This window comes from Fomitopsis serialis (genome assembly GCF_022376445.1).
Source record: "Fomitopsis serialis strain Sig1Antser10 chromosome Unknown B0H18scaffold_380, whole genome shotgun sequence".
In the NCBI taxonomy this organism is placed as follows: Eukaryota; Fungi; Basidiomycota; class Agaricomycetes; order Polyporales; family Fomitopsidaceae; genus Fomitopsis; species Fomitopsis serialis.
The window spans coordinates 11,478-22,902 of record NW_025955340.1 but is presented as its reverse complement, the minus strand read 5'-3'; the positions used below and the strand labels follow the sequence as shown (position 1 = coordinate 22,902).

Here is an 11,425-nt window from a genome sequence, read left to right as displayed (position 1 = left end):
CATTGGGCCTATAGCATTGCATAGCCCAAGTATATCGACAGAAGATTTGGGAATCACTCATGACCCCGACAGGAGCCGCACCCACATCATCTTAGGTCCTTGTCTGTCTGTTTTTCGGTGAGTGGATACAAAGTGACTATGCCGACATTTTGGAGTTGATTCCTGCTCATTGGTGTAGACTCGCCCGCAGGCGACTATGGGTCATCTGTGGCGTCATCTGCCTCTTCCTCCTCACATTACACCTCGAAACGGGCGAATCGTGCGTCTAACGTGGCGACAGCAGCTACGGGACACGATGTTCAATACGTGCGGAGCACATGCAAGCCAGGTGTCGGACAGCTGACGGCAAAACCTGTGTGGAACGTGCTGTCACGGCTTTGTCAGCAGGAGACAGGTTCTGTCGCCGCGGTCCTCCACCTTGCCTCCACCCACTGTCAAGATGAGTCGAGCGCGCATGCGGTATCGGCCGGTGGCTCGATGGACCCCCTCCTCCTTCGAAGTATTACTCGTATTTCAGTTCTGTGTGTACCGGTACGTCCTTCAAGTTGCGTGGTAGTACTGCCTCGTACTCTGATGATAAACTCGATGCAATTTTACGGGCACCAGCAATGATTAAATAATGAGTACTCGGCGCACTGAATACGCGATGCCGTCGAGCACTGCACCGGTGCTGGGAGCGCAGGGTGAGATGTCTGATCATTACAACACTGCCTTCCCACTGATCTAGCTTTCTCAAAAGTGTTATGTACTAGTAGCGCGTTCTCCTTGTCCTTCAACTTGAAGGTGGCTCGGTAGACGGATCCGGGACCAGCCTAGGCTCGGATGTCATCCGTATTGTGGCGAGCCAGAGCGGTGTCTCAGTGAGATCCACGTATCAAGTGACCACGTCCAGCGCGCCGCCCCCGCGCGCCCCCGACATTGGGCCTCCGCACGAGGCTACAGTGCAGCCATTTCGAGACACTAGGCTCCTCTCCCGTGCAGGCGCTGACGTCTGCTTGCTTTGCCATCTGACATCGGTCACTGGCGTGTATCTTATGAACATGATATCCGACTCGGAGTCTCTCATTTCCCCCCTTTCTGCGCGAGGCTCCTGCTGCGTCTCCCCCGCGGAGCAATGCACCATCTGTTCCGTCCTCCACGGCGTCGTCCACGCTCAGCGTCGCGACTAACAACACGACCACGCCGTCAACGCCCGCAAGCACCGTCTCCAAAAGCAGGAGCGTCGGGAGTCCCGACGCTCCGGCTTCTTTAGCCGGTTCACGGGCGGTTTGACTGCGTCGGCGTCGTTGAGCCTCAGCTCAAGCATGACGTCGCTCTCGCTCGAGACCTGTGTCCACGCCGAGCGCGGCTCCGTCGACGAGCTCGTCCTGCCAGGGACTCCACTGACTGAGCCCTATAGCGCCTCATTTATGAAGAAGATCAATCAACTAAGTACTGGGTCACACTCGACGACCATCTCACTAGTCTTCGCAAGTCGGCTGGAAATGACGCAAAAAAGCTTGCACGGTATGTCTCCCTTCTGGGCTTCTATTCATTATGTACTGATATCGTGCCACAGAGTCTTTAGATCTATCCTCGACAATGATAGGGCATCACATGGCAATAACCCCGCCGCGATCAACGCTGTTCCCGAAGATGAAGTAGTAGATGAACGGCAGCAACAGGTCAACAAGGCTTTTGTTTCGTCGACTGAGAGAGATGATGCGCAGCCAAGCCCCAGCGGATCTCCTGCGTAGTAGTCCTCGTTCTACTAGTGCTCTGTGCCACGCGTGTATCCCGGGCCTGGGCTCAATTGTGGATTTCATTTCACTGTACTCATAGAGCATTATTCGAACTGTTCAATGTAATGTGGGCTGCGTAGACGTGAACCATTACTATGCGATTGAATACCGATTCGTGATCGTGAATGGGTGCTTGAATACTGCAAGAATGCTGTCTGCGACGCAAGGACCTCACGCTCAACGCATGCATGCAGCTCATATCAATGTAATTTGCACGGCGGTACTACGTTAACGCATGTCAAAACCACGCGCACCCCACCTCGTAGGCAGCTGGCACACCACCTGTCTGCCACGTACGACTGTCGACACGGTGGGGCCATTTCCTCCTTTTCGTGGCCACCATGTGTCGTCAGCGCGTCTCAGGTGGCAGGTCCATGTATTTCGCGGGCCGCACTCACGTGGACTCCATGTGCCAGCCAACTCGAGGTGTAGTATCCGCCAGTGTCTTCCTCCTGAAGGGAGATAAATCGGTCAGCACAGTTTTCAATGCACCGGGACGTATCGTTGACATGCACGTTCGCTCCACTCCAGCCTGTATGGGATGGTCCCACGGCCATCCCTGAGTACAATACATCTCTCGGCTGTCTGAACGCCTCTTATGCTTCCGAGTCGACCTTCGAGATCCCCGTTTCCTCGGAGGGGACTCACCTCATCGAGGTCACTGGGTCCATAGTGGGGACCCTCGTCATCGCACAAGCAGACGAGAGTGCTACGCAGGTCCAGTACGAGATGAAGGTGATGGCCGATGAGGAGCGTACCTTCAATGTCATCAAGCGCGAGGAGCGCCCCAATGCAATGAGCCTCCATACGATCGGGCTTTCCGCTCCTGAATCCCATCCGTGCCAGCGCTTTGACATCACCGTCCGTGTCCCACCCACTGTGCGTCATCTCACCGTGAAGACCGAGGGGACGACCCACGTCCTGTTTGGCCGCCAGAGCAGCCTGTCCCTCTCCTCCCTCGACTTGGACCTACAGAGCACGGCCACAGACAACATGCTCCTCTCCCACATGGGCGTCCAGGCTGATACGATGACCTTCGCCATGGGCGGCGGGTGGCTCATGGGCAATCTCCTCCTCACCCAGAACATGTCTCTCCTCCAGTCCGGACGCTCTGCGATGCTCGTCGACGTCGTGCCCTCCAACTCGCCGGATCTCGCGTCGGTCCCCGCAGTCCTCCGCACGGAATGCGGGCCGGGCCGCTCGCACATCACCCACCGGTCCATCTCACGGGCAGCACACAGGCCTATCGATAGCGTACATAGGGCGCAGCACGGCGGACAGCTGGAGATTGACTACAAGGGCACGGCGTTCGACGGGTCGGTGACGGTCACTGCACAGTCACTTCGCGCAAACGGGAAGCTGTCTGGAACCGTCAAAGGCGGTGAAAGAGCGAGTCACAAGACGTTGTGGGTAGGCGACAAGGAGGGCACAGATCGAGTGGAAGTGGAGAACTCCAAGGGATATGTATCGCTCAATTTCTAAACCATATTCCGCGATAGGGTCCGTTCTGGCTGATTTATTGGACTTACGCTCGCTCGTCGTTGGATGCTTCGTACGATTGACATGCAAGCGTGGTGAATGTACATTACTTGTGACACTTCTATCTCTCTGCCATCCCGTCTACGACTCGTACACGTTCTTCACCTTGTACATCTTCGTATCCGCCGGCGTCGCTAGGTCGCCCTTCCCATAGATGGGATCGACTTTGTACATCTTCGTGTCCACCGGGATGTCGAACGCCTGCTCAGAACCCGCTCCCCGGCCGCCCTTCTCAGCAATCTCCTTCTCCTCCTTCGCCGCCTTCCCGGGAGCATTCGCAACCGGTGCCGCCTTGCTCGCAATACTCGCCGCCCGTCCATCCGGGATACATATGAACTCTCTCCGACCTGTCTCCCCCGACACACCGTCGTAAATATAGTACCCCTTCCGCTCGAACTGGATGATATCCCCCTTCTGCAGGTCAGTGACGTTCGCGTCCGCCCACGCGTCCTCGCGGAACTCGCTCTGCGGCGTGACGAAGTCCTTGACGTCGTCCTCGTCCTCGAGCTTCTTCTTCGTGATCAGGTAGTCGTAGTCGAGCAGCGTCGCGCCGACGAGCGGGTGCGCGGGGTGCGCTGAAGGGTCCGGGAGCCAGGTGATTTTCTTTTTGGTCTTGCGGAAGTCGCCGGAGAGGTGGAGGTCCATGGTCAGCGCGGTGATTACCCCGTTGGCGTCGGTTGTTTTGGAGCGGACGACGGCGTTGCCCCAGTCCATGAGAGTGATCTATGACCCTTTGAGCCTATGCACAACGAGACAGAAAAGCAGGAACGGACCTCCTCATTGTCATCGAACGACACCGCATCCTCCTGCTCAACGAGGATATTGCTCGAGAACACTGTCTTCTTCTCGCCTACCTCCGGGTTCTTCTTGTGCTTGGGCAGCGTCTTCACCTCAGGCTCGGACGGCCCGCCGTTGATCGTGACCTTCACCCTGTACCAATATACCTAACTCAGCCTTTTCTCCCTGCACAAGGATGGCACACACGTACGTGCCGTTTTTGCCGATCGCCCAGAAGCGCGGTGCAATGGGGTCAATCACCTTTTTGTTCAGCGTCCAGAGCGAGTCCCACTCGAGCGAGACGATCGCTTGTGAGGGACCCTGGGCAAGCATGAACTGCCGGAGAGCGTCCACGGTCATGCCGCGTCGGCGGATACCTACAGAATGGAAGTGAGCAGATGCGTGGTAGAGGATCATCCGGTAGACGCACCCCGGACGGTCGGGAACCGCGGGTCGTCCCACCCGTGAACGATGCCCTGGTCGACGAACCAATGGAGCTTGCGCTTGGAGAGGAGGGTGTAAATGAAGTTGAGACGACTACGGAGGTGGGGAAATGAGTCAGTTGTTCATGGCATCGCTGCAAACAAGGCTTGTTCACCTGAAGTCCCAGATGTGCACCGAACGCAAGCCGAGTGCCTCAATCATCCAAAAGTACTGGGGATTCCGGTCGCGGTACTCGTTCGTACGGAGCGCGTGCGTGACGCCCTCGAGCGAGTCCACGATCGGGCATGCGAAATCGTATGTCGGGTAGATCTTCCACTTATCGCTGCAAAGGCGCACTCATGGTAAGCGAAACGTCCCAAGTCGCATGCTATCAGCGTACCCTGTGCGGTGGTGAGGAAGGATATTGCACCGGTAGATGACAGGGTCGCGGAGCGCTTTATTTGGGTTGTCGACGCTCATCTTCGCGCGGATACACCACCGTACGCCCTCCGCAGAGCCTGTCTTCATCTCGGCAAAATGTGCAAGGTTGTCCTCAACACTGTCGTCGCGATGCCTAGACGCAATGCCGTCGAAGCGCTGCTGGCGCATCTGTTTTTCATTACGGTGAGCGCCGCATATCGGGGAAGGTACAAGAGAACCCTACCTCCGCTTGCTCGGTGTCGTCTGCATATGCCTTGCCCTCCTTGATGATTTTGATCGCAAGCTCATACAGCTGGTCGAAGTAGTCAGACGTGTGCGAGACCGCATCTGCCTTGACATCCAACAGCGCAAGATCCTCCAGGATAGTCTCCTCAAATTCCGTGCGTTCTTTGGTCGGGTTCGTGTCATCAAACCGGATGAGCAGCTTCCCTTTGTACATCTGTGCGAAGTACTGGTTGAGCATCGCCGCCTTCGCGTGCCCGATGTGTAGGTAGCCACTCGGCTCGGGCGGGAAACGTGTGACGACCTGGCCCATCTCCGCGCCCTCGAGCCCGAGCGCGAAGGAAGCAGCGGTCTTGTTGGAGCGCGCCTTGCTCGACTTCGCTTCGGCGAGGCTGGCGATGACGAGCTGAGTGGACTCGAGGGACTCGAGTTGAGTGTACCATCGGAGGAGGTGAACATGCTTATTGTTCTTGAGGAGACCAACGATCTTCACACTTCCTAGCGGTGTCTGATGAGTATACGTGGTGTATAGAGCAGGGCCAGAACTTACCTTTCAAGGCACCCCATACGATCCAGTCTGCCGCGGAGACATCATGTCCGACCAAGAAGGTACGGAAAGCAAGGTGATCGTCAAGAGAGTCGAGTGCCGCGACGATTGCGGGGAATGCAGTCACGGTGGGCAAGGACTTCGCCAGAGCGAAGTATGCTTGCGTCTACTCAGGTTTCAACGGTAGGTGTGCAGGAGAGCGAAGGATCTCGAGGATCATACCTTTGCACTGTCATCAGACAACCCTCCCTCCTTGGCCAAGGCCTGCACGATCTCGTCCTCTGCAGAGATCGTAGACCCGTTGAGGTCGAGCGAAAGACTTGCACCTTCCTCGAAAGTTAGTTCGGCCTTGCCGGTGTAGGTCGCAATCGCTGCCGCTGCGTAAGGAAAAGGAGACAGAGTCGCCGAAAACTTGAGTACACCAACCATCGCGGCAAGGATGTATGTGGTAGATGAGTGGGATGAGAGGATGCAGGAGAAACCGTGCCCGCGGCAGAGTGACTCGCCACAAACGCGCCTCGATCGACTCAAGATCTGATCGAGACGGTCCGGGCAAACTGTGGCGCTCCGACGTTTAGTTTGACGGGCCTGCTGGCGCTCAGCTCTCACCAGTCGACTTGGTGGGTGCAAGAATAATCAGGCTGCGCACATAGCTTTCATCGTTGATGGGATTCTCTAGGACATTTTCTAAATATTCAACTGTACTTTCAGAGATCGTACAATACAACTTGCGTCTTGCGGCGCCCGGGTTGAACTTGACCATAGAAGACCTCCGTTAAAGAGGTCTTCTTTAGGATCTGCCTACAGGAGAGAGAAGGAACGTGGACTAAGATGCATCCTCGAAATCCGTATGGAACGGCGCCCGACTTCGTGTCTCTCGCAGATGCGTATCCTACGTTGAAACCGCAGTGGGTACTTTGTTGTCTTACTTTTGAAGAGAACTGAGGCTACATGTGCTCCCAGTCTAATCGCCACGGCCAGTGGGGTGTCAATCGACTTTCGGGACGAGACTTCACAAAGGTCTGCCTGAATCTCGGTCTGATTCTTTGCTGACGTGTTTGCACAGGACAGACGACTCACAGAAGCCTTACTTCAACGAGACTTCAGCCTGATGATCGACGTTCCGGAAGATCGACTATGCCCCCCTGTGCGTCATTTCGATATGTCTAACGAGGTACTCCCCAAATGACTGTCTAAGATAGGTCCCAAACAGGTTTGTAACCAACACGTGTGACTCGTGCACCAGCTCAAGATTACAGTATAGGTTGAATTATATCTTGTGGCTTCAGGACGTAGTCAACGCGACGTATCTCACCGAACCCCCAAGTCGTCACAGAAAAATCATAGGAGTCGACATGTGCGTGGTCCTCACCTCTCTTAGTGGTCTCGTTTGACTCGTGTGACCAGCGGAACAGGGGCGTCGGTAATCTACCCTCTCCTGGGATGTCGTGTGGACGCTCAGTGGAGGTTTGTTGCTACAGGTTTGTCGCGCAGTTGGTAGAGAGGATTCTTGCTGCTGACAGTTCTGCAGACGTCGATGAAAAGTCGCTCCAGTACGCTCGGCTCAATATACAGAACAACAACCTCCAGGATCGCATCAGCCTTGTGCAATCGGATCCAAACGGACCCATTCTCCAACGTGTCCTGGGTGCTGACGCTACCGGCCCGTCAACATCGGAGTAAGTGCACGCGAAACAGACCTGGCGACCGACGTAGCTCATGATGGCTACAGGAAAGTCTCCGCCTTCACGATGTGTAATCCCCCGTTCTACAGCAGCAAGGAAGACGTCCAACGATCCGCCGAAGCCAAAGAATACCAGCCCAACGCGGTACGCATCCCATATGACCTCAGGGTCGAGTCCTTGACCTGATTGGCGTCCCTGTAACGTAGGTCTGTACCGGTGCAGATGTAGAGATGATTACCCCGGGTGGAGAAGGGGCATTCGTCTGCAAGATGGTCTCGGAAAGCCTAGAGCTTCGGTCTCGATGTCGGTACGTCCAGTCTTAATATGTTCTCGCGTGCCAATCATTGATTGAACCCTGATTAGCTGGTACACGTCCATGCTGGGCAAGTTGTCCTCTCTCACAGAAGTCATTACTCTGTTGCGCAAACACCAGGTAGGCGGAATTTGGCGCTAGCAAGCGAGCAGCTCATAGATGATTCGTCCAGATTGACAACTACGCCGTAACTGAGTTTGTACAGGGGCAGACCCGGCGATGGGCGATCGCGTGGTCCTTTAGCGATGTACACCTCCCAGACGTGCGCATGTATCCTGCTTCGCGTGCGGCTCCTCTTTGACAATTGATCATTTCCTACAGTCGATAGCGCGCATACCCAACCCGTCAGTCCACTCGCTCATGCCCCCACATAACACCGTCCAGCAAACGTACACACAATCGACCTCACTCGACCACCTCTCATCCGCCGTCACGTCGACGCTAGCCTCTATCGAAGGCGTCTCAGTACAGCCACTGCCGCGTGATGACGGTGCTGAACATACGTTTCCGGGCGCGGACATGTTGGTGACGGCAGCACGCGATACGTGGTCCAGAACGGCGAGAAGACGCAAGATGCGCGAGGCAAGTATGCAAGTGGATGATGAACCCAGTAATGCCCTCGTGTGTCGCGTCTCTGGCGTCACTCCCGCGCAAGTCAGCCTCGGGGAGAATGGGGGAAAGGACACGACAGTCGGCGCAATACTACAGTGTCACTGGGCGAAGGGCCGTGACAGAGGGCTGTTCGAGAGCTTTGCAAGTCATCTTGGTAGGAAAGTATCGGCTGCACTGTAGAATCTATGAAACATGTATCATGGGCATACCATTTTTTCTGCCTCTTGACGCGGAAGGACACATTGTGGTAGAAGTCTGGATGGTGAACCACCTACCAGAGTTATGTACAACCTGAGAGAAGCCCTGACGGGAGGAGATGCGGTCGTAACATGAGTGCGGCGTCTCCTGTCAGGGTTGCTCAAAGCCGACCGGCGAGCGGTATCGCTCTCGACCTGAGTCCATTTAAATGAGAGCAAGAATATTGAGCGATAAACCTCCGACTTCACCCTGCATAGAGCATGCATACTTCAAGTTGTTTGTTGCTGGCGACTGGAGTCACGGTCAGTAACATAACCTCCAATCATGCAGTTGAGCCAACCCTCCGTACCTCTCAGTGGTTCATCAAGCCGGTCGAAACCAGTTGCATTGTACCGTTCGTTGTCACAGGCCACTGATAAGTGGGAATCTGAGGTAAATTCAGCCTTCGCCACTGGTAAGTTACTTAGACGCCAACTGCACAGAACGAACGCTTATCATTGCCTTTGTTCTTCGCCTGTCGTGTCCACTTTCCATTCATCCGCCACACGCACTCGTCGCTGATCTCCAGCAGTCGACATCGACTGCACAGAACCACATCAAAGGCAACACACACCCGATTACCACCATCACATACCTCTTGCTCTAGTCATAGCGATGTTCTCGATTCGACTTTTCCTGGGGGACATCGATGGTAGACATGGTCAGAGAATTAGCGAGGAAGCCTAAGCCTCGTTATCTAGAGTGCAGACCGGCCTCGTTCGCTCAGCCAACACCACGCAATCCTCGTCTGGTGGGGCGGGCAAAGTTCGCAGCGATCCTTGATGGTGAATGGGCAGCGTGTAGCGAGGAAACCACCGCTGCAAACACAAAAAACGTAGCAGTCAACAAAGGGCATCCCGTAAGAAGACGATCATAAACTGCTACGTGATCTGTGCTCACCTGTGGCATGCCCATAAAGGACGTTGTCTACACCACTTGGCCACCTAAGCTCTCGTCCCAGATTAACAATCATTCGGGAGAGTTTACGGAGTCACAGAGCTTGGCCAACGCACCCGTATGTGCTCCATGTTCTTCACCAAAAGGTTGCTAACTGCATGTGGTCACAGATTGCGGGCTGTTTGGACCCAACGTTCACAACAGGGTCGGTGAAAGCCCAACCAGCTATTGGGGAGAATAATGAGGCTACTCAGCTGGCGCGGCAGCAAGATGATCAACGGAAACATGCCTTCCACAGATTCGAAAGACTTCTGACTCGACGACTGCTTGCGCAAGAGGCAGGCGAAGGAGACTTAATCCTTCGAGAGATCACGGATCTCACCCTCGCTAGCGCCGCGCAGGACGTTATTGAAGAACGGCGCGACAAGTTGACTGCTAAATACCAGGCGCACGCACCCGCTGCGCAAACGAAGGCAGTCGCACCGGAGCGACACCAGCCATCGCGGGAGGGACGGGTGCAGGCGTCGTCTGCCCCGCAGTTGAGCCCTGCATCCTCGACGACGCTGCTGAGTCCGGTGCAGGTATGGGAACCACTGGCGACATCGACGCCTCGACCCGACTACCAATTCAACCCGTGGAAAACGGATGGGGTGGAATAGATGCGTTGATCCACCGCCTACCCCCAGACACATCGTGCTGACGACGGTCCCTTGAGTAGTTTGACTGTGGACATGCACGCCGCGGAGGCAGATGTGCACTCGGTGGTATACACTCCTTTGTCGGGGCATCGGGCAGGTCTGCGTATCTGTATGTGTTGGATGTCAGAGGCGAGAAGTTGGCATACGTGGCGAACCTGTATCTATACACATAGAGAACGGAGATCAGAAGTGTTCGGATTGTGCACTCCTGGACGGTTCGCATGTACCTGATTTTCCATGATTATTGCTGGCAAGCAGCGTCAATGCGGCCGAAAGTGCTTTCACATATATCCTTCCTCAAGATTGGTGATTTATCAGAGCGACTCCGATTGAATCATGTATTCTCGGTCAATGGGACAGCCCGCCAATATCAACCTGTGTGGTAAAGTCAGTTTTCGCCACTGAAACTTAGACGCCGACTGCACAAACCAGGCGCCTATTCTTGCCTTTGTCTCTCCGTCGTCTCTCCCATCTGCCACTTACTCTTGTCACTCATCACCAGTCGACACCGACTGGATACGACAACGTTAGAGGCAACGCACATCCGATCGAAGTCATCACGTACCTCTTGCTCCGATCGCAACGATGTTCTCGATGCGACTCTTCCAGGCCGACCATCCCAACGGCACGTCGATGGTGGACGTAATCAGAGAAATGTCGAGGAAACCCAAGCCTCGCTATCTCAAATGCATACCAGCTACCTTCGCGCAGCCGACGCCTTGCCATACTCAACTCGAGGAGCGGGCAAAGTTCGCGGCGATCCTTGATGGTGAATGGGACGCGTACAACAGTGGCGTGCGGGCTGCAAACACAGAATACAGAGCGGTCAACCAAGGCCATCCGGTAAGAGGACTTCAATGAGCTGCTATGTAGTCTGTGCTCACCTGAGATGTGCACATAAAGGAGATAGTCTACACGACATGGCCTCCGATGTTGACCCAGACCGACGAACACTCGGGGAAGATGTCGGTGTCACAATACCTACCCAATGTACCGGTACGTACTCCGTGATTGTCGCCAGACGCTGCGAGCTGGGTGACTGAGTCCCCTTTGCAGACATTCAGCCATGTGGACCCTACATACACGACGGGGCTGCAAAATGACCAGCCAGCTACCACACGAGATGTGGGGGCAGCTCAGCCGGGGAAACAGCAATCCAGCCAGCGGAAGCAGGCTTTCCGTGTGGTTGACAAACTTGTCACAGCACGTATGCTGGCGCAGGAGGAGGGAGATGGGGAGTTACTCCTTCGGGA

At 55.3% G+C, this 11,425-nt stretch overlaps 1 protein-coding gene across 1 annotated transcript; it reads left to right on the top strand.

Moving 5' to 3' along the window:
• Positions 1-1,086: 1,086 nt before the first annotated feature.
• B0H18DRAFT_1065232 (uncharacterized protein) lies at positions 1,087-1,736 on the top strand (the record flags this gene model as incomplete). Its single annotated transcript, XM_048031173.1, has 4 exons — positions 1,087-1,203; positions 1,230-1,364; positions 1,433-1,506; positions 1,559-1,736. Coding segments are annotated over 4 exons (504 nt in total), but the record flags the coding sequence as incomplete, so codon positions are not given.
• Between the last annotated feature and the right edge of the window lie 9,689 nt (positions 1,737-11,425).